At 54.9% G+C, this 22,229-nt stretch overlaps 2 protein-coding genes across 20 annotated transcripts in view; one reads left to right on the top strand and one right to left on the bottom strand.

Moving 5' to 3' along the window:
• The first annotated feature begins 4,132 nt into the window (after nt 1–4,132).
• TREH (trehalase) lies at nt 4,133–19,497 on the top strand. The gene is given in 16 exon segments (XM_047690430.1): nt 4,133–4,288; nt 14,434–14,534; nt 14,670–14,814; nt 14,895–14,982; nt 15,755–15,855; nt 16,004–16,096; nt 16,216–16,332; nt 16,440–16,562; nt 16,772–16,821; nt 16,919–16,960; nt 16,963–17,092; nt 17,623–17,839; nt 18,110–18,221; nt 18,607–18,719; nt 19,009–19,062; nt 19,307–19,497. Coding segments are annotated over 16 exon segments (1,722 nt in total). The 5' UTR covers nt 4,133–4,205; the 3' UTR covers nt 19,460–19,497.
• A 207-nt stretch (nt 19,498–19,704) lies between these two features.
• Nucleotides 19,705–22,229, bottom strand: part of PHLDB1 (pleckstrin homology like domain family B member 1) — a 43,619-nt gene continuing 41,094 nt past the window's right edge. For all 19 annotated transcript variants that reach the window (XM_047690412.1, XM_047690413.1, XM_047690415.1 and 16 more), the window contains 2 exons: nt 21,947–22,032; nt 19,705–21,056 (listed from right to left, as the gene is read on the bottom strand). In XM_047690412.1, the coding sequence (XP_047546368.1) occupies nt 20,916–21,056; nt 21,947–22,032 (227 nt within the window). In that variant the 3' untranslated portion in view covers nt 19,705–20,915. The remainder of the gene's footprint in view (nt 21,057–21,946; nt 22,033–22,229) is intronic.

Genomic DNA, 22,229 nt, shown 5'->3' with positions numbered 1-22,229 from the left:
AGGTAATGAGATTGAGCCCCTCATCAGGTTCTGTACCAGCAGAGCCTTCTTAGGATTCTTTCCTTCTTCTCACTCTGCCCCCGCACTTGTGTGCATGTGCTCTCTACTCCCCGCCCATCCCTCTCTCTCTAAAATAAATAAACCTTTTTTTTAGAACATTTTATTTATTTATTTGACAGAGATCACAAGTAGGCAGAGAGTCAGGCAGAGAAAGGGGGGAAGCAGGCTCCCTGCTGAGCAGAGAGCCTGGTGCGGGGCTGGATCCCAGGACCCCAGAATCATGACCTCAGCCAAAGACAGAGGCTTTAACCCACTGAGCCACCCTGGCACCCCTAAAATAAATAAATCTTTTTTAAAATTTTTTTGAAAATAGATAGTGGTGATAGTTGGGAAATAATTGTGAATATAATGTAAATTGAATTCTGTTCTTTAAAATGGCTGAAATGGCAGATTTTATGTGATCTCTATTTAACCACAAGAAAAATATTTTTACGGGGCGCCGGGGTAGCTCAGTTGTTAAGTCCTGGGATCAAGCTCCATGTCGGGCTGCCTGCTCAGCGGAAAGCCTGCTTCTCCCTCTCTCACGTCCTTTGGTTGTGTTCCTTCTCTCACTGTGTCTCTGTCAAATAAGTAAAATCTTTAAAAAAGAAAAATATTTTTAAAAAGGAAGGAAGGATGCTCATGGATTAGAAGAACAAATATTGTTAAAATATTTGTTACCCAGAGCAATCTGCACATTCAGTGCAATCCCTATCAAAATACCATCAACATTTTTCACAGAGCTGGAACAAATAATCCTAAAATTTACATGGAACCAGAAAAGACTCTGAATATCCAGGGGAATGTTGAAAAAGAAAACCAAAGCTGGCGGCATCACAATTCCAAATTTCCAGCTGTATTACAAAGCTGTAATCATCAAGACGGTATGGTCCTGGCACAAAAATGGACACATAGGGGCGCCTGGGTGGCTCAGTGGGTTAAGCCGCTGCCTTCGGCTCAGGTCATGATCCCAGGTCCTGGGTTCGAGCCCCACATCGGGCTTTCTGCTCAGGAGGGAGCCTGCTTCCTCCTCTCTCTCTGCCTGCCTCTCTGCTTACTTGTGATTTCTCTCTGTCAAATAAATAAATAAAATCTTAAAAAAAAAAAATGGACACATAGATCAATGGAACAGAACAGAGAGCCCAGAAATGGACCCTCAACTCTATGGTCAACTCATCTTCGACAAAGCAGGAAAGAATGTCCAGTGGAAAAAAGTCTCTTCAACAAATGGTGTTGGGAAAATTGGACAGCCATGTGCAGAAGAATGAAACTGGACCACTTACACCACACACAAAAATAAACTCAAAATGGATGAGCTAGGAATCCATCAAAATCCTAGAGGAGGGGCGCCTGGGTGGCTCAGTGGGTTAAGCCTCTGCCTTCGGCTTGGGTCATGATCTCAGGGTCCTGGGATCAAGCCCCACATCGGGCTCTCTGCTTGGCAGGGAGCCTGCTTCCTCCTCTCTCTCTGCCTGCCTCTCTGCCTACCTGTGATCTCTCTCTGTCAAATAAATAAATAAAATCTTTAAAAAAAAAAGTCCTAGAGGAGAACACAGGCAGCAAACCTTTGTGACCTTGGTAGCAGCAACTTCTTGCTAGACACGTCTCCAAAGGCAAGGGAAACAAAAGCAAAAATGAACTATTAGGACTTTATCAAGATAAAAAGCTTTTGCACAGCAAAGCAAACCTCAAAACAGATTTTGTTTTGGAATGGGAAACAGAATGGGAAAAGGTATTTGCAAATGTCTTATCAGATAAAGGTCTAGTATCCAAGATCTATAAAGAGCTTATCAAACTCAAAATCCAAAAAACAAATAATCCAATCAAGAAATGGGCAGAAGACATGAACAGACAATTCTGCAAAGAAGACATCCAGATGGCCAACAGACACATGAAAAAGTGCTCCACATCACTCAGCATTAGGGAAATACATATCAAAACCACAGTGAGATACCACTCCCACCAGTCAGAATGGCTAAAATTAACCAGTCAGGAAACAACAGATGTTGGCAAGGATGCGGAGAAAGGGGAACCCTCCTACACTGTTGGTGGGAACACAAGTTGGTGCACCCACTCTGGAAAACAGCATGGAGGTTCCTCAAAAAGTTGAAACTAGAGCTACCCTACGACCCAGCAATCGCACTACTGGGTGTTTACTCTAAGGATACAAATGTAGTGATCTGAAAGGGCACATGCAACTGAATGTTTATAGCAGCAATGTCCACAATAGCCAGACTGTGGAAAGAGCCCAGATGCCCATCAACAGATGAATGGATAAAGAAGATGTGTGTGTGTGTATATACATGTGTGCACACACACGGACAGTAAATGGAATATTACTCAGCCATCAAAAATGAAATCTTCCCATTTGCTACAATGTAGATGGAACTAGAGGGTATTACGCTAAGCAAAATAAGTCAGAGAAAGAATTCTATGACTTCGTTCATATGTAAAAATTTTTTTAAAGATTTTATTTATTTATTTGACAGAGATCACAAGTAGGCAGAGAGGCAGGCAGAATGAGAAGGGGAAGCAGGCTCACCGCTGAGCAGACAGCCTGATGTGAGGCTCGATCCCAGGACCCTGGGATCATGACCTGAGCCGAAAGCAGAGGCTTTAACCCACTGAGCCACCCAGGCATCCCTCATATGTAGAATTTAAGAAACAAAATGGGATCATAGGGGAAGAGAAGGACAAATAAAATAAGATGAAAATAGGCAAACCATAAGAGATTCTTAACTGTAGCAAAAAACGGCTGCTGGAGGGGAGTGGGATGAGGGACGGAGTCACTGGGTGATGATGGGCATGCAGAGGGGCACGTGATGGAATGAGCGCTGGGAGTTACATGCAACTGGTGACTCACTGAACTCTACCTCTGAAACTAATAACACACTATATGTTAAGCAATTGAATTTAGATTTTTAAAAATACACCAAAAAAGGAAGGAAGTATGTAGCATCTGGAGGCAGGGGTGGCTGGCAGGAGGGGGGCTAACAGGGCAGAGGTGACCTGCTGGGGAGGGACAGGGCCATCTTGTCCTGTGGCAGACCCCACTCAGGTGCGGACAACAAGCCTGAGTCCTAAAGGAAAGGTCCCAAGGTCACTAATCTCAGGGGGTGACCAGTTCACAACACCCTTTACCGTGCACACTCTCCACCCCCACCCCTGTGTCATTTCAGGCCTGAGTCATCCGTCCACAAGCATGCGGCGACCTCCTCGAGTGGCCCGGCCTCATGCCACACTGGGGCAGAATCGTGAGCCATTCTGTCGCTTCCTGATGGTGCACGGGAGAAGAATGAGGCACAAACAAGTCAGCTGCAAGAGAAAGGGAGCAGGGACAACAGTAGAGAAGACTGTGGCCCCGAACAACACCTCAGTCCCGCTTTTATTAGATAGAAACAGTAACCAACAGAAGAGCCGAAGAAGGCCAAACATTGGTCATATGCCTTGTAGATAAGAAGGAAGGCAAAATACGTCTGGTCAAGCGGTATAAAGTTTATAGTTGAGCAAGCACATTCAAAGGACTTACCTAATTAGCCACAGGCGCTCTCGTGGGGGGAGGGGGGAGATAACGGAAAAATGCAGGAAAAATGCAGCAGGGGTGTTCAGCCCTGAGTGCGCCGGGCCTTCCCAGCTGCTCGGCTTCAAGGCCGTGTATCCGCCTCTCCCCTAGAGGCCTGCGGCCAGTATGTGTTTTTCTTGACATGCTTGGTAACTAGTAAAATGTCCCATGGGTTATATTTTAAGTAATACATTGTTCTGAGAGACAGTTACACCATTCTGTTTGAAATGTTAAAGGAAAAGGTAACACTCTGCAGTGGTGATCCTGGGGTCCTCTGGGTCATAGATGTGTGACCTAATTGTGCCCCTGACACTCCTGTGACTGCTGCCCCCACTGCCATCCCACCACATGACTCTGAGGGAAGGGCCTGTGCTGGCGGACCTGTGGAGACTAAAAGAGGAGAACAAGGACAAGGTAGGGGGCAGGCCTCTATGAGCTGAGCGCAGAAGCAGGGAGCTTCAGTGCACAGACCTGGCATCCAGCCCCTCGGGCTACCACACCCCACATGTGGACTTCGGCTGCCTCTGGTAAGTGGGTGAGTCACGCTGCACCTCAGCGCATAAGAGGTGCCAGAGCTGACTCCTGTACCACGGCCACAGCCACCATGCAGGGGAGGACCCGGGAGCTGTGTCTGCTGCTTCTGTTGGGGCTGGGGTCCCAGGGCACCCTGCCCCCACCCTGTGACAGGTAGGAGTGGGGAAGGTGGCTGGGGCAGGAAGGACAGGGTCCAGAGGTTGGGATCAGATCTCAGGTGCTGGAGTGTCATCCCTGGGGAGGGAAGTGGAGGGAAGAAATTAGCTTTCGGAGGGGCGGGGGCAGGCAGGCTCTGTGCCAGACACCACCGGACCTCCAGTGCTGGAGAAGGAGGAGGGCTGCCTCCTGATGCAGGCGCCGGCTGCCCAGTGTCCTCCCTCCCTCCACCCCTGGCTCCAAGCTCCTCCTCAGACTGTGCAGGGCTTTCCTCAGATGGTTCTGGGAAACTTTCTGCCCGTTCTCCGGTTTTCCAGTTTCCCCAGCCAGGAGGTAAGAAGCAGTGTCAGGGCCCGAAAGCCCTCCTTAGTTTAACCTCTGACCTCGGTGACCAAGAGCCAAGTCAGACCTCTTTCCAGAGCCATCATTCCCATCCCCAAATTAGACAGATGAGTGAGCCTGTCCTGCTTCCCAATCTCACAGGACGTCATCCATTTCTCACCTAAATGGGTTTCTTTAGCTCTCACTGTGTCTCTTGGCCTGCAGCAACAAGAGAAACAAGGTCCCTGTCTTTGGGGACCTTATGTAATTAGCAAGGACAGTACTGACGGAAACACAGCCAGAAGTCAGAAGCAGTGGGGGAGCCGCTCGGGGTGAGCAGAGGGGGTGTCCGAGGGGATGGAGAGGGACGGTGTCTGAGGAGAAGACATTTGAGCAGAACCGTGGAAGGAACCATCATCTCTGTGTGGATGTGGAAGACTGTCCAGGCAAGGAGTCAGGGAAATGGCCGTGCAAAGGCTCTGAGGTCATGATTCAAGGAAGAAGGCCTCTGTGGCTGGGACAAAGGTGGGAACAGGCCACGGGAGAGAGGAGGCAGGGCTCGGGTGCCAGTGGTAGGACCAGACAGGTAACAAGTCGTTCAGGATGGGGTATATTTTGCAAAGGGAGCTGATAGGACTCGCTGATGAAGGAGTATAAAGGGAAAGGGATTACTCGGGATGATTCATAGATTTTATTCTGAGAAATTGTAATAAGGATTTCAGAGAGGCTGTGTGATCAAGAGTTTTGTCAAGCATGAGGTCAGTTGCTGACAGTAAGGAAAGGCTGCTGTGTCAGGGGTAAGACCACCCGCGGCGCTGGTGATTTGCTACTCACCAAATAGTTATTCCAGTGAAGGGTTACAGATTAAAATCAAGAAAGGTAGAAGGCACATAGGGCAGAGTCCAAGAGAGAAGAAACAAAAACTCCAGCTGTCTTCTTCCAGTGGATGTGTATGAATAGCAGCTAACTTTCCCAGCAACCCGTGTGACATCATGCACAAGGTCACCCAGGGCCTCGAGTTCAGGGTTGTCACCCGGGGCCTGTGACAGAGGCAGGGAGTATCTGTGCGTCCGATCTTACTCAGTCTGCGGGTCTCTAAGCCTGAGTGATACTGGGTGGCCCTCGGTCCTTCTGTGAGTCGGCGCATTACTGAACCTGATGGGTTTGGGGGAACCTCCCAGTCTGTAGCCAGTTGGTCCAAAGTGGGTATAGCTTGGGGCCCCCCAAACCAGCCCCTGTTAGCTGGACCGAGGGCCATCTTGTGGGGGACTGGGCCATGGCCTGAGCTCATCGGTTAGTACTGAGTTTCATTGTAGTACTGTGGTGGATGTCAGAAAATGTGGCTCCTTGCCTGGTTGGGACATGTGGCTCGGGGAAAGCGAGATGGAAGGACAGGGGATGAGCACCCCTTGGTTCCTGCTTGGCTGAAGGGTCACCCGTGTTTCGGAGTGGCAGCTGTGTTGTGGTCGGTTCCTGGAGGTGAAAGTTATCAATGGAATTTGGAGATGATGGGTCCATCTCCCAGAGTGTTGGCTCTCTGGATGCCTAAGAAAATGCAGAATAATAAGAAAAAAATCTAAAAATGCAACCCCTGGGTTATTATTGTCCTATAATAGCAAACATGGAAGTGAGAGATGGGTCATGGCTACGTTTTGGCCAGTCCAAACCTCAGCCTCTCTTCTCGGGGCCCCTGCCTAAGGAATGTGGGGGACAGGATCCCATTTCTAGCTGGCCTGAGGTATGTCCATTAACCTTAGAGCCATTTCCAAAAGAAAAAAAAAATTCTAAAATAACAAATAATGAAGCAGGCTAGACCAATTTCCAAGAGAATAGGATAGGCAGAGGGAGCCAATGGACTCATCCCAGCAGGGTAGAATCTTTAAACAGTTATTGAGAAATAGGGTCAAAATGTGTTAATGCAGCACTTCTTAGAAATTGAAGGGACCACTGGGAGCTCCTGTAGGCCCCCCAAATGCAAGGGACCAAAATCTGTTTTATTCACCCTACTTTGGAGGAATTAGGAAAAAACTTTGCAAGGCAAAGATGTTAATGAGAAACCTGACCTCCCACCTCTTGAGGCAGAGGTCCCACAATTTAATCAAGATAAAGATTGGTAGGGCACCTGGGTGGCTCAGTGGGTTAAAGCCGCTGCCTTCCGCTCAGGTCATGATCCCAGGGTCCTGGGATCGAGCCCCGCATCGGGCTCTCTGCTCAGCGGGGAGCCTGCTTCCTCCTCTCTCTCTGCCTGCCTCTCTGCCTACTTGTGATCTCTGTCTGGCAAATAAATAAATAAAATCTTAAAAAAAAAAAAGATTGGTGAAAAGCTTAGAGTCCCTTAGCTGTGTCCCTGCAGGGGGCTCAAAACGTTACGCTTGTGGCAAAATGGTCAGAGGATGGAGAAGATTCTTGACTCTGTGCTGTGGGGTCCCGCGCACCGTGGTAGCAGATGCGTGGCTAAAGTCCTTAAACGGGCAACAGTTGGGTTGGGAGGACAGAGAGTGCAAGAGCTGGTGGGTTTTAGGTGCATGTTCAGATGGAAATTAGAATATTTAGACAGACCTGATATCAAGGGGTTTCTCCTTCTCCTGAATGTGTCTCAGACGTGGCTGTCACGTCTGGCCAGGGATCACTTACCCTTCCTAGTGTTATAAAACCTAAACCTGTCTGCAAAGCCATGGTTAGGAACACCAGGGTCAAAGGGGCTGAGATAAAAGCTGCTTTGGTGTTTGAACACTTTTCTTGTGAAGTGATTGCTTTTACTTTGCCTGAGTGCGTTACAGGGGTGGACGTTGTATCCAAGCGAGGAGTGTTTCCAGTCTCTAGTGATATACAACAAAAGGCCTGTGAATTTGCCCATCATGCTCTCGCTTCTTGTATTAATTGGACATTCCAAATGGGCACCAGTAAAATTGCCTGAGGTCACACAGATCACACCCTTCCGTGGAGTGTAGAGGGCGGCTTAGAGCAGAAGCCTCGGGGCCCCTCCCAGCACTCCTGCCAGACTTTGGACTAGAAAAATGTCCATTTGAGAGGCAATTACTAGCTTGTTATCAGACATTGAGACTGCCCCTCTCTGAAGGACATAAGAATATCTTTTTTTTTTAAGTTTTTATTTACTTATTGGCACGAGCCCATGGGGTGGGAGGTGCACAGGGAGAAGGAGAAGCAGGCTCCATGCTGAGCAGGGAGTAGGACTCGGGGCTCAGTCCCAGGACCCTGAGATCAGGACCGGAGCCAAAGTCACAGGCTTAACCGACTGAGCCACCCAGGCACCCCAAGACCTAAGATAATCTTAAAACCTGAAACATCCATAATATCTTGGGTGATGTTGGAGAAATGAGCTAAGAGGGAGGGCAGGGCCCGGAAGAGTTCCATAATGCAATGGAAAGGGTTTATCCAGTAGCATGTTGCTGGGAGAATGTAGAGTTAATTCCATGACCTGGATGTGAGAGCAGGAGGTTCTGTTCCCTAGAAAAGGTGTTTGTTCATGGATGGCCGTTCCAAGGTGAACAGATAGCACTGGAGGGCTGCCGCTATGGCCAGGAGTGAGAATACCAGGGCGCCTGGGTGGCTCAGTCAGTTAAGCATCTGACTCTTGATTTCAGCCCAGGTCATGATCTCAGGGTTGTGGGATGGAGCCCCGCGTCAGACTGAGCATGGAGTCTGCTGGTTCCTCTGCTCCTCCCCCTGCTCATGCTGTCTCTCTCTCTCTCCCTCTCTCTCTCAAATAAATAAATAAAATCTTAAAAAACCAAAAAACAAATCAGCTCAGTGGGCTGAACTGCATAGTATTTGCCACTGTGTTGGGGTTTCATCTACTCTTAGTGGCCACCATCCTGGCCATACGATCAGGCAGAAGGGCGATGGGAAGGTAGTTTGTAGAAACATCGCCCATGTGTGGTACAGTCAGTCCTATGGAAGTCACTGGGAATCTGAGAAGTTCATTAAAGGAGAAGACTTTTGTTTTTTGTTTGTTTTTAAAGATTTTATTTATTTATTTGACAGGGAGAGAGAGCACAAGTAGAGCGGCAGGTAAAGGGAGAAGCAGGCTCTCCACTGAACAGGGAGCCCGATACAGGGCTTGATCCCAGAACGCTGGAATCATGACCTGAGCCGAAGGCAGCCCCCCAACCGAGCCATGCAGGCACCCCAGGTAGAACATGTTTGATACCCATCAGAGGAACCCCTGTCCTTGATCAAAAAGTGATTAGAGCCAGCAAGTAGGTATCCCAGTGTGTTCATGTGAGGTGGCCACGTGGGGTCGTGAACCGATGGGATGTTGGGAGGTCGCAGCCATGCAGAGGTGGGCCAGATCTAGATGCACCAGCTGAGGCACAAAATGCCAGTAAGAGCTATTGTGTCAACAAAAGAGATGGGCTACAGGGCAGGTTTCCTTGGGGAGAGGACATGCCTGGAGTTGGCTGGTGAGACCCCGGCGGGAGCAGGTAGTCTGACCTAGGTGTCGCCATGAATGCTGAGTATACTGTTAGAGGAACAGACCAGGAGATGTTGCACCTGTCTGGACCCCTGGGCTGTATCTTGTCACACCAGGGAGCACACTCCCCCCCCCACCCCCAGCCGTGGTTCCATAGGGAGCTAGAACGGATCATAACAACATTGGCTGCCTGAAAGGGCAGATGCGGACGTGAAGGGCCGGCTGTAGGGCCGGCTGACACAGCCTCCCAAGTGTGCGCTCACACTCAGGCGTGAGGGGCTCCTGGGATAGATGGCTCCACCTCTAGGGGCCAGGGCGATCGATGCGGGCTGAGGGTGGAGGGGGGGGTGGGGGGGGGGAGGCTGGTAGGACCCTGCGGCTCTTCCCACGTGGGAGGAAGACGACGGTAGATCGCACTGTTTTCTTTCTCCCCCAAATCGCTTCAGCCTTTTTTTCTCTACCCGATGCAGAGATGCTGGGCCCGAGGCAGCAGCCACATGTGGCGAAAGCGGGGATGGTTCCTAGGTAAGAAGGCAGAGCTCTACCCTTAACCTGCTAGGTCTGATCCCCCAGGAGACTGATGCAGTGCATTGTGCCCGCCCCATCTGGCCAGATGCAGGGGGTCACTGGAAAGGGCTGTATTCAGGCCTCACGCAGGCCTAGGGGTAGGAATGGCCTGCTTGAAGTGAACCCACGTGGCCCCAGCCCCCGTGAGCCGGAGGGGACCGCGGGGAGGCACTCGCTAGACTAGCGTTGCTGCTGCAGTCTGGCCCAAGCTGGAACAGCTCGGATATAAATGGGGAGAAGGAGAAACAGCAGCTGAAGGTAAAGAACTGAACGCATGGCTGACGGTCATGTGGCGGGAGAGACCCACTGTTACACCGACCGCTCTGAAGGAGGCCCAGAGCTGGAAGGGAGGCCGCCTCTCCGTTTCGCGTGCCCAAAGGGGTGACTGTATGTGCAGCCAAGACCTCCCCGGCTCTGGAGCCTGACGAGGGTAGATGGAAGCTGGCAAGCCTGAGTGGCCTCGTCCAGAGAGGTTCTGGCCAGATGAGGCTGGACTAGACTAATCGTGACTGTATGAGACTCTAGTAATTCTGACTCTCCTGTTCCAGCTTATGTCTGCCGTAGTGTGAGATGGTGATACACCTCATGGTCGGTTAGAGAATGATTTTTAAAAAGATTTTATTTATCTCAGAGCGCGCATGCGCAAAAGCGGGGGTCGGGGAGCGGCAGCCGGAGGGAGAAGCGGGCTCCCCGCTGAGCAAGGAGTCCACGAGGGACTCTATCCCAGGACCTGGGCGTCATGACCCAAGTCAAAATCAAGAGTCAGACACTCAACAGACTGAGCCACCGAGGTGCCCCCCGTTTGTGTCTCACCGAGAGGCTTACAGAGCTGCCTAGCGCAGAAGTTCGCTAAACCCAGCCCTTCCTCCGGCCTGTCGTTTCCCGTTGGCCTGACATTCTGAGGAGACTTTCGCTCTGTCTCCGAACCTATGCAGGCATCAGTTTCCGTTCCCCACATGCCTTATTTACACAGGCTGGTGGAATCATACACATAATAGCAGTGTTAGACCTTATCCCGGTGCGGTCAGTCATAGTACAGTGAGGTCCATTACAGAACGGACTGGAAGAGTTCCAGAGCTTCCTCTGCGCCTTCTCCAGGGACTCGATCTTTGCCCTTAGACCAAATATTGTTACAGACGGGCATCGTTACAGGTAGCTGTGACTTTATTACTTATTACAACCACCTCCTCCCTAGCGGAGGACACGGTGGTCTTCAGAATAGTTCTGCCGATTGTACAACAGGGCGTATCTTCTTATGATCTGTTCCCAGAGCAAGGGCAGTCGCAGCACATCAGGCTCAAGTACACGTGTCCACAGAACTCGGTGGGCAGGTCTAGAAGATTCCCACAGCCTTGGCTCTTGAGCCTCAGTCGCTAGTATGGAAGGCCATCGCCCTGTGGCTACTTCGGCTTCAGTCTGCATTAGAACAGTCAGGAGGCTCTGTTGGCTGACGGCGCAGGCCCCTCCCAGTGCTGGACCCTGGCATTCCTCAGCCTTACCTGTTGCCTTGGCCTGACCCATTTCACTAAAGCCTCATCATCCATCCAGCCTGACTCCTAGCCTTTGCCTCTTCTTGGAAGAAAACTCCTTCTAGTCTGCTGATTCTAGCTAGTATTTTTTTTTCTCTGAATGCCTCTCCTCATTAAAATCAAATTCAGTTTGTTCCACAATGGGGGACCCGTCTCCCGCAAAGCCCCCCTCCCTTTGTTTGAAGGAGAATGAGAGCACGTGGGAGAGAGGCAGAGGGAGAGAGAGTTTTAAGCAGGCTCCATGCTCGGTGCTGAGCCCAACACAGGGCTTGATCTCATGACCCTGAGATCATGACTTGAGCTGAAACTGAATCGGATGCTTACCTGCCTGCGCCACCCAGCCACCCCGCAGCCCTTGTGTGGCTCATGGTCCAGTGCTGTTTAATCTACCATGTATGTTGTTGCCATTAGTGCTAAAAGCCCGAGTGCCTCTGGGAGACAGGTTTGGTGTCCAGAAATGGCAGGTGCCCCCTACTAGGCTGAGATAAGGGGTACTCACGCCTGGATCCCGTTTACTGTGAGTACGCGGTGAGGCCTCCCACAGCCTTCCTCATCTTATGGTGGGGTTATTCCCCACGGGGATCTGGACGGACTATATGATGCCTACTGCTTTCATCCCACGAGAACCCCATTGTTTCTGTGCTGTGGACTAGTTTTCTGTTCTCAGCACTGCACGTGCTGCTGTGTTCTGTCCACTAAAATTGGGAGATGTTGTTTTTAAACCAGGCTCCACATCCAGTGTGGAGCCCAACTTGGGGCTTGAACTCACGACCCTGAGATCAAGACCTGAGCTGAGATAAAGAGTGAGACGCTTGGGGCGCCTGGGTGGCTCGGTCGGGTGGTCATGACATCGAGCCCCGCCTCAGGCTGCGCACTCAGCATGGAGTCTGCTTGAGATTCTCTCTCCCTCTGCCCCCTCCCTGTGTTCGCACTCATGCTCTCTCTCAAAAAAAAAAAAAAAAAAAAAAGCCGGGTGCTCAACTGGCCGAGCCTTCCAGGCACCCCAAAATCAGGGGCCTTTCTAAGTATTTGATTTTCAAGGTTTATAGTTCCAGGGCAACGAATCTGCCAAGAGTTGTAGACCACCCAGTCCAAAGACCCAGTGGGGAGTAGTTCCAGGAAATTCCTTCCCAAATGACATCTAAAAACTGAAAGTTGAAAAACACCAGCCCATCACTAAGGTTGGCTTCAGGCATCAGCAGGTAGCCCAGCTCAGCATCCTGTCCCGAGACCACAGTGTCTCCCAGAGCCGCTCCAGCTCTGTCTGCAGGCTTCCACTCAGTGCTGGCAGGTTCCGGAGGCAGGCTGGGTGCGGCAGGCGCAGGGCCCCACCGTTTCAGGCAACCCGTATGACTGGGCCGAGGACGGCGGTAACCTCTCTGTCTGGGCGCTCGTGGTGCACGAGATCTCCCATTTTCCTTAAAAACTCTCATATTCCTCTCTCTGCCCTCAGCTACCATTTCTCCTCTCTGTGTGGCACTGCTCTTCATTCCCCCTCCCCGCTGTGGGAGGGACGTCCGGTTCTGGTACTGTTACTGTTCAGGTCGCCGCCAGCATGTCCAGTTCTGCGAGGGCCTTAGAGGATAGGGTTACACGTCCCGGAATGAGGGGGGTATTCCTGCCACTGGGCAGCATAGCCGCACTCACTGGGAGCCCCCACTTAGCCATGTGGGCCCTGGGCATACCATGCCCCATCAGGCCCTTGGGGATTGTGGCATCAGGATTTGAAAAGAGCTACAGTCTCTTACTAAAGGAGCATTCATGCTTCTGACACCACAGTGGCAGGTCGGGTCCTAGTAGGACGATGTGGGAAAAAATTGTGTTGTCCTGCTCTCAGCCTCTCCTCATGTCCCCCAGAAAAGCAGATGAATCTAGCCAGCAGGGAACCTCTTCTTTATATATAAATACCCACCCCATATTGAGTGTGCGCACACACTTGTGACGCTGTGTAAGCGCGCCCCTCATGCTTTTCTCTCGGCCCGTTTCAGACCACAGATGTGTCAGTTGCCTGTTGCGGGTCTGTATCGAGCCAGTGCTCAGAGGGTGACACAGAGCACGTTGTGTCCATTTGACACGTCTCTTGGCCCATTGTGGGAACCACGGGCTGACCCAGTTGGCACAGTGTCTTCTGTTCCAATATAGTATTTTAAGCGTATTCGTCTACAGTCAGGAATGCAAAACTACCTTATGGACCCCTTGAGTTTCTGGAGTGACTTCCTGAGGTTCAGGCCCCATGCGAGCACCCCCTTTCCTAGTCCAGATTTTCCCTGCCCCTGAGTCCATAAACACCCCAACTTGGGTGCCTGGGTGTCTCAGTCAGTTAAGTGTCCGACTCTTGATTTCAGCTCCGGTCATGATCTCAGGGTCATGGGTTCAAACCCCATGTTGGGCTCTGTGCTGGGCACAGAGCCTACTTAAAACCAGTGTGGGAGCTTTTCACATTCAGCGTCCATCGCTGCAAGGGAAAGAGCACACAGTTTAGCCCACTGAGCTGATCTGTTCTTCCATTGTTCAAAGATTCTTGTCGAGGTACCGTCTGTGCACCTTGGCACTGCCATCGATGGCCAAGCAGCTCTGTCAGTCGTGGAGAGCCGCCGCAGGGCTCTCCTGTGGCTCTTGGGGTGTTTCCCGCTGCCCTGTGGGAAGAGGCCCCCTGCCAGTGCGGTCCCCGTGTACCTGTTCCCGGGTAAACCCTTTCTGTGTATGAAGGAACTCTTTGGGGGCACTGCCTTCTTCATCAGGGATGGCACCCAGGACCCGGTAGGGACTCTGGTTGCAGGAATATTTGCTGTGCTCCAGGCATGGAGGTGGTTGTTATAAACACCCACTAGCAGGCTAGTCACTGCCTGAATGATGTGTATCCCGCGTGGTGTCCGTGGATTTCCCGCCGGAGGTCTCGGCAGCTGCCACTGGGTGTAACCTACAGGCTTTTGCCTTAAGCCCCAGGGTCATTTTCCCCCAGGGCCGCTGTGCAGAGTCGGTCCCACCCCTTCTGGCGAGTCTCTGATTCAAGTGGTCCTTTCTTTTGTTCACTGGGTGTCTACCGTGCCAAATTACCAACCAGGGTGGCCTTGGGCCCTTGTTTAGGTCGTCTACTGCAGAGGGCCCTCCTCATTCTCTCAGCGGGGTGTGTCCCCACCCCCCACATGCCCCTGCCACACATGGGCGCACACACATTCCCCGGGACACTCACACGTAGCCCCAGGCCAGGGAATGTGCCCAGACTCGAGCCTTTCTTCCCCCCCTAATGGTGGTGACCTGACCTGGCCGCCTCCCAACACTGTCCACAGCCAGATTTACCGCCATGAGGAGCTCCTGCACCAAGGGCAGATGGCCAGACTCCACCGGGATGACAAGCAGTTTGTGGACATGCCACTGTCCTCCGCTCCAGGTAAGGCACCAGGGGACCCCACCGCCTGAAGCTTTTGCACCAACGATGACAGAGGGCAAGACAAGGCAGGGAAGAGCTTCTATCAGGGCAGGGCTCCTCGGGTCCACCTGACCCCTCCTTGCCGGTGGACCCCAGGCCAGGTTCTGCAGGACTTCCGTGAGCTGGCGGCCGCCCACGAGCACCGCATCCCCCCACAGCAGCTGCAGGCATTCATCCAAGAGCACTTCCAGGCCGCGGGACAGGAGCTGCTGTCCTGGACTCCCGAGGACTGGAAGGACAGGTACTACCTGGACAGGAAACAGGAGGGGGCCTTCGGGCAGGCCTGCCTCCCTGAACCCCGCGGGGTCCATGTTCTTCCAGCCCCCGGTCGCTGCAGAAGATCTCGGACCCCAAGCTGAGAGCCTGGGCAGGGCAGCTCCACCAGCTCTGGAAGAAACTGGGAAAGAAGGTATCCACGTCCTGGATCTCAGGGGGATAGAGCTGGGAGAAGGGGAGACGAGCTTAGGGCCCCCATTGCCCTTAGATCACAGACTGGAATGCATTTCCTGAGAAGACAGCCCCACACCCACTGGGTCCGTGAATGCAGCTCTCTAGAAAGAATTTCTGGAGGGAGAAAAGGGAACATCTACTTCTACCTTCTTACCTCCCCCTTGAAGCCCTCACCATCCTACCCACCAGACCCCCCTGTCACCCCAACTGCTGCTTATGCAAAACTAACCTCACCTGCCACCTCCAGGCCACCCACATAGGCTCTCTCTCCCCAGAGCTAGTCAGGTCAGGATTCTGCTCCGGAACAATTGCCAATGCTGCTAGTGGGCCGTGGTCAGTACAATTTGTTAGACACTTTCTCTCCTTTAAGGCTCAGAGAGGGCAGTGCTTTGCTCAAGGCTGCACAGCACCTGTCCTCCCAGAGGATGGGGCCTCCTGGGCCTCTGGGGCTAGTGTGGCAGCAGGGATGGGGGAAGGGGAGTGGAGGAAACAGTCCCCCACCTGGTCCTAATACTGGCCAGTGCTTGCTGAGCCTCTGCCAAGGCCGGGCTGAGTTAGCAGGGACTCCGGAGGCCGGCATGTGGGGGCCAAGCAGACCTGGCTCCCAGCGGCTCTGGCTTGACCAAGGCCACACGGCTGACCAGCAGCAGAGCCCGAACTCGTGCCCCCGCTGCCAGGGCATCCACACCGAGGGGCCTGTGGGCTCCCTGTGCCCTCTCTCCCGACTGCAGGTGAAGCCAGAGGTCCTCAGCCGCCCGGAGCAGTTCTCTCTCATCTACTCGGCCCACCCCTCCATCGTGCCTGGTGGACGCTTCGTCGAATTCTCCTACTGGTGAGCGGCCAGAGCTACCGGGCAGCAGGCGGGGAGCCCGGGCCGGCGGGCTGTCCTGAGCAGAGGGGGGCACCCTGACTGGCCCGGTGCACAGGGCGGGAGAGGGGGTGGTGTAGGGGGTTGGAGCTCAAGCTGTCCCTTTCCGCAGGGACTCCTACTGGGTGATGGAGGGGCTGCTCCTGTCTGAGATGCCCCAGACGGTGAAGGGCATGCTGCAGAACTTCCTGGACCTGGTGCGGCTGTAAGCGGGGCGGCCCCTCCAGGCTGGGGCGGGGAAGCGCGGGCCTGGGGCTTGGCGCTGGATTGGCCTTGGCCTTGGCCGCTGGGCAGATGCACCTCAGCGGGTGTCCTTCTTGGCAGCTATGGACATGTCCCCAACGGGGCCCGCGTGTACTACCTGCAGCGGAGCCAGCCTCCCCTCCTGACTCTCATGATGGACCGCTACGTGACCCACACCAACGACACCGCCTTCCTCAGGTGGGTCCCCAGTCCCCCTGCTGCCCTGCAGGCCCCCCTACCTGGGCCCTCCCAGGGCGGGACTGAGGGGTGTGCCTGGGCTGAGGCGATGACTTGCTCCACCCCAGGGACAACATAGAGACCCTAGCCTTGGAACTGGACTTCTGGATGGAGAACAGGACCATCTCTGTGAGCTCGGAGGGCCAGAGCTACATCCTGAACCACTATGCTGTCCCTTACGGGGGCCCCAGGTAAGGAGCTGCTGCCAGCCTCTCGGTCTCTAGCTCCTCACTCCGGTCTGAGGGCCATGACAGCCCCGCCTCTCGGATGCTGATACTGAAAGCCCTGGGCAATCCAGGGCCCACCAAGGGCAATCCAGGGGCAGCTGAAGCAGCATGGCTCAGCCTCCAGCTTGGCCTTGGAGCCTCCCGGTGCCAGGATGCCCACTTTCCTCTTCCAGGCCAGAGGCCTACAGCAAGGATTTTGAGCTGGCGGACACGTTGCCAGAAGGTAAGCAGCAACAAGCGCAGGAACTGGGGTGGGGCAGGGAGTCTGGTGTTGGGTGTCAGGTCTTGGTCCCTCATTCCCTGCCCCATTGTCCTCACAGAGGACCTGGTGGCCCTGTGGGCTGAGCTCAAGGCTGGGGCTGAGTCTGGCTCGTCAGAGGCCCAAACTCTACATTGCTCAGCAGCATCCGGACCAGCAAATTCGTGCCTGTTGACCTCAATGCCTTTCTGTGCCAGGCAGAGGCGCTGATGAGCAACTTCTACACCAGGCTGGGTGAGCAGCCCCGTGGGGGGGGGTGGAGCTCACCCAGCTGGGGTCCTACCTCAGCCTTGGCTGTGGAGCTGGAAGTAGGACCCTGACTGAAGGGCCTCCAACCTCCTGGCTGGCTCCGGAGCTCACCTCTAGGGCAAGAGTACAAATAGGCCCCCTTCTCCACACCCCCTCCCTTTCTTACTGGGAGGAACTACGAGGGTATGTGAGAGGACACCTGAGTCCACGCTTTCAAACTCTCTCCATTCTCTTTCCCCAAAAAACTGCCCTCGGACCTCTCAGAGCTAGGGAAATGCACATGGCCGGTGCCCTCCTAGGATGGACCCAGGAGCAGGCAGATGTGGGTCTAGAAAGTCCTACAGGGCCATAGCTCAGGAACTCTTAGCTCCTAGAGGCCGGAAATGTGGGCTCCAGGTCTGCACGTCCCCTTGGTGTCAGGACTTCTAGCCCTCGGGGAGGACAACAGGGGGAGGCATGGGACCCAAGGTCAGGGCCTCCTGGTAGCTCAGCCTAAAGAGACTTTCACCCCAGGGTGAATGACATCCAAGCCACAAAGTACAGAAATCTGCAGCAACAGCGCTTGGCTGCCATGAGAGCCATCCTGTGGGATGAAGAGAAAGGGGCCTGGTTTGACTATGACCTTGAGAATGGAAAGAAGAACCTAGAGTTTTACCCATCCAACCTCACTCCTCTCTGGTCTGGCTGTTTCTCTGACCTGGACGCCGTGGACAAGGCTCTGAAGTATCTGGAGGTGAGGGGGCAGCAGGGCGGGCGGGTTACTGGGGGCAGCACCACCTGCTCTCTCCCTGCTTCAGAGCCAGGGATCTCTGGCAAGTGGCAGCCAACCCTCTCCTCCACTCCCAAGTCTGAGCCTGTGGGTCCCGCTGAAGCCACCAGGGGGGCAGCCCTGAGCAAGAAGAGAAAGTCCAGGGAGGGGGACACCTGTCTTGAGGAGGGCCCAGCCTCTTGGCTCCTCATCGAGCCGCCACCCACAGTCCTGAAAATGTCTGAAACCTCCTAGGACAGCCAGATCTTGACCTACCAGTACGGGATCCCGACCTCTCTCCAGAAGACAGGCCAGCAGTGGGACTTCCCCAATGCCTGGGCCCCCCTGCAGGACCTGGTCATCAGAGGTAGGGAGTAGGGAGGCAGGGATGGGGCTTATCCCAGGACCTTCCCCCCCTTGCATCTGGTCAGCCTGGAGGGTCAGCCTCCTGGTGCAGGGGAGGTGTGAACATAGCAGGTGGGGTCTTTCTCTGGCTCTTCTGGTTTCTCAGCTCCCCACTCAGCAGACATGTGTGTCCACCCCCACCTGTCAGGGGAACCAGCCCTCCTTTCTCACTCCAAACCCAGGCCCTGGGGAAGGAGCACGTTGGCTTTTCACGCAGCTCATGATGAAGGTCTTAAGGCCCAGGCCTCTTTCCCTCCTAGAGGAGAGTAAGGCTCAGGCCTCCGCTCCCCCTGGGATGGGGACTTAGGAGATTCAGAGTCCTGCCTGGGCGGGGGGGGGGCGTCTAGGTCTGGCCAAGTCTCCTTCACCTCGGGCCCAGGAAGTGGCTTTCCAGCTGGCTCAGAATTGGATCCGAACCAACTTTGAGGTGTACTCCCAAAAGTCAGCCATGTTTGAGAAGGTGAGCTGCTCCTGAGGACAGAGCCTCCTGGGCTCTTCCCCATGGTGGGCTGGAGGGGTGGGGGACTGGAGGGGGGGGCGGTGGGGGTGGTGGGCAGGGATGAGTACCAGGCTTTGCCAAGCCCAGGGACAGTGGTGACGCCCGGTGGCCATTCTTGGGCACTGCAGGGGTCAGAGCTGCAGGCCAGAGCAGCCTCTCCCAAAGGGGCTCTCATCTCTTGCTCCCCTGGAGGGCTGAAGTAGGGAGCCTGGGGTAGTGCCCCCCTGAGAGCCTGTGCTTTTGTTCCCAGTATGACATCAGCAATGGTGGGCAGCCAGGTGGAGGAGGGGAGTATGAAGTTCAGGTGAGTGGGCCCACACCCTACTGGGAATGACAGGGCTGTGTTGTCCCCACACCTGGCCATGACCTTCCCTGCCTAGGCCTGTGTTTCCTCCTATGGATGTGGGTCCACGGGAGGCTGACTGGAGCTTCTCTGCAGCCCTGGGGCTAGGCAGTCCTAGAGCCTCTGGGTGGAGATCTCACAGCCCCTAAAAGGCTGTGGGGCCTTTCCCCAGAGATCCTGGTCCACTGGTCCTGCCTCTCTCCAGGAGGGCTTTGGCTGGACCAATGGAGTGGTCCTGATGCTCCTGGACCGCTACGGTGACCGGCTGACCTCGGGGACCCAGACAGCTTTCCTGGAGCCCCACTGCCTCACAGCTGCCCTTCTGCTCAGCCTCCTGCTCAGCCTCCTACCGCAGTGATGGGCCTCCCTGCCCCGTCTGCCTCATTAAACTTCTGTGTGAGTCCCTACCTTCTCCATTGCTTCTTCATCCCCTACCTCCAGCCAGTCCTTGGAGTGGGGTCAGAGTAGGGACCTAGAAGTCATGGGTTGGGCCCTTGTGCCTCCTGGAACATCAATGAGGAGGAAATCCTGTTTTGTGGGGACACTTGGTCCTCCTCCCCTTGTATCCCAGCCCCATCCCCCACACAGCCTTGCTCCCAAACACATAGTCCAAATGGTTTATTATTCTGTTGAGATGCTTACAAATACTGACCATCACCCAGCCCGGGGCCCAGCAGCCATGGCCCAGTGGTGGGCAGGGAGGTGGGCTTAGTGTTAAGGCGTGAAGGGCCGAGGCCAGATAGCTGGTGGCCTGGTCCTCTGCTCTCCATTTCTGTCACCCTTCCGAGGCTGAAGGGAGGGCAGCCAGACCTCAGGGTCCTCTCACTCTGCCACCTCCTCTCTTGCTCAGGTTCCCCCTTGGGGGTGTCTGAGCAGCCCTCCAGCCCTATTAGGAACTCAGCCTGTACAACCCATCTAGCCGCCTCTCCCATCTGCCTCCCTCCTCCTCCTCCAGTCTCTGGATGTCCGAGCTTTGTCCCTCTGGCTCTAAGCAAGGCACGAGTGGAAGGGAGAGGGCTGGACTGGCGGGCCGGCAGGCGGCGCACCGGGGCCTGGAGCCACAGGCAGGGGACGACCGGGGCGGGGGTTGGTCCCTCCCCCCGCCCCAGCATGAGATGCATAAGGTCCTGGGCTGGAGAGATGGCAGTACGTACCCTCAGATGGGCCCACAGCTGAAGCATGGGCAGAGCCGGGGCCATGAGCATGTATGTAACCATGGCAACGAAGCAGTCACTATGGAGATCAGGGTTTGGGGTCTGCAAAAAGGGGATGGGGTTGGGACCTCAAGGATGACACTTGAGGTCTCTGGCCCTTGAACAAAGTGATAACAAAAATGCAGGAGAGCAGGGTAGAGCGGGGTTTGAGAAGTACACCGCCTGAGCTGTTACCCCACTCCGGATGTGGCTGTCCCCAGCCCCCAAGGCCCCTGCAGAGGGGGGCGGGCACGGAGGCAAGGAGGGATCTTTGGCAGATTCTGGTACCATAATTTGTCCTTTGCGAAGGAGAACTTCGGCTAGGGGAGCGCAGGTGCCAGGTCAGAGCTGGGCCTGCCCTGCCAGCTGCTCAGCCCTGGGGCCGGACCGTGAAGGGTTCTTGGAGTTCTGAGTCCCCAGTAGCCTCCCCACTTATCTGCTGGCTGGTTCTTCAGGGGCCCTGAGCGCGGACATTCACAGGACCAGCTCCTTACAGAAAGGTACAAAGTCTTGTACAAGAGCCCTCCCAGGGCCTCTGGGAGCACTGCCGTGCGGCCTGGGGCCCAGAGTGCGACTCTGTCTCCCGGGCAGTGCAGCAGGCCCACGCCGGGACCGGTATGGTCAGTTCATGAACTGTGTGTAGCCCTCGGCTCCGGTGACGATGACATCCATCCAGATGCGCATGGCCTCCGCGGACGGCGCCACCATGTAGTACAGCCGGTCGTGGGTCTTCACACAGAAGGTGAGGGCTGGGTTCGGGCTCTGCCCAGGGAGAGAGGAAGGTCTAAGACAGGGCTCACCTCTGACCTTCTGTCTGCCCTTTGCCCCCCACCCCCAGCTCCAGGGTGCCCTGGAGCTGGAGACTGAGTCCCCATCAGTCAAGGGGGCCCCAGGCCAAAATGTTCCCCTCCTCACACCTGGGCCATCCTTGGACCTGGGCAGGGCCATACCCTGCCATGTAGGGGCCCTGTTTCTGGGCAGCCCCGGGCACAAAAGTGAGTAGCAACAGAATCAGACACAGAGGGCCCTGCCCGTGAGGACCAGAGCCTCCGCTCGGCATCAGAGGAGCAGGTAGAGAGAGCTGTGAGTGGGATGCTGGGCCCAGGACCCCAGAAGAGTAGAGGTCAGAGCTGAGGCAGCACCAGAGGCTTGGGAGGCTGATCTGTGTGACAGCAGAGGGCCCAGGCCTCAAATATGTCCCTTTACTGATCCCCTCAGCCCCACCCCATCCCTGAGAACCCCTTCCTCCCCTCCGAGCCATCCGGGCCCACCTCCCCACAGGGGGCCCAGCCTGCTGTCCTCTCAGGAGGGGCCAGCAAGCCCCTTGGGCCCACAGGGGCTCCCTGCAGCCCCTGCCTCTCCTCCCTCGGGCCCGGGGGAGGGGGCTGGAGGGGAGAGTGAAGGGTCAGGGACCAGTAAGGGACAGGAGGCATTAATGTGCAGTAGTTCTGGTTAGAGGTCGGGGGAGGGGTACCTCAGTCACCACAGTGAAGCTGAAAAACCTCTTCTGGGAAGGGGAGAGGGAGAGAGGGAAAGAGAGTTTACACAGAGATCAAGGAAGGGGTCCAGGACTCAAGAAGACGGGCTGGAGGTGGCTGTTCCCAGAAGCCCACCGGACCCCGCCATCCCCCGTCCCCGCAGCCCGCCCTCACCTTGGCTGCACTGCGCAGGTGGTCGTAGTACACTTCCTCGATAGCCTGGAAGTAGATGACCCCCTTCAGCTTCGTCTCGTGCTTGTCTGCAAGGAAAACAGGGCCGGGTTGAGGAGGCCTGCCGTCCCTCAGGCGAGGCGCCCGCGCTGCAAACGGGCAGGTGCCCAGGACTCCAAAACGGAGCCCGACACGGAGCCCGAAGAGATGGTCGGCGCCCAGCCTTGCTCGGAATTAGAGAACGCAAATTACAGCTGCACAGCCATCAGAAGGGCAAACATAGGTG

Source organism: Lutra lutra, chromosome 10 (assembly GCF_902655055.1).
Source record: "Lutra lutra chromosome 10, mLutLut1.2, whole genome shotgun sequence".
Lineage (NCBI taxonomy): Eukaryota > Metazoa > Chordata > Mammalia > Carnivora > Mustelidae > Lutra > Lutra lutra.
This window is presented reverse-complemented; position numbering and strand designations above follow the sequence as displayed.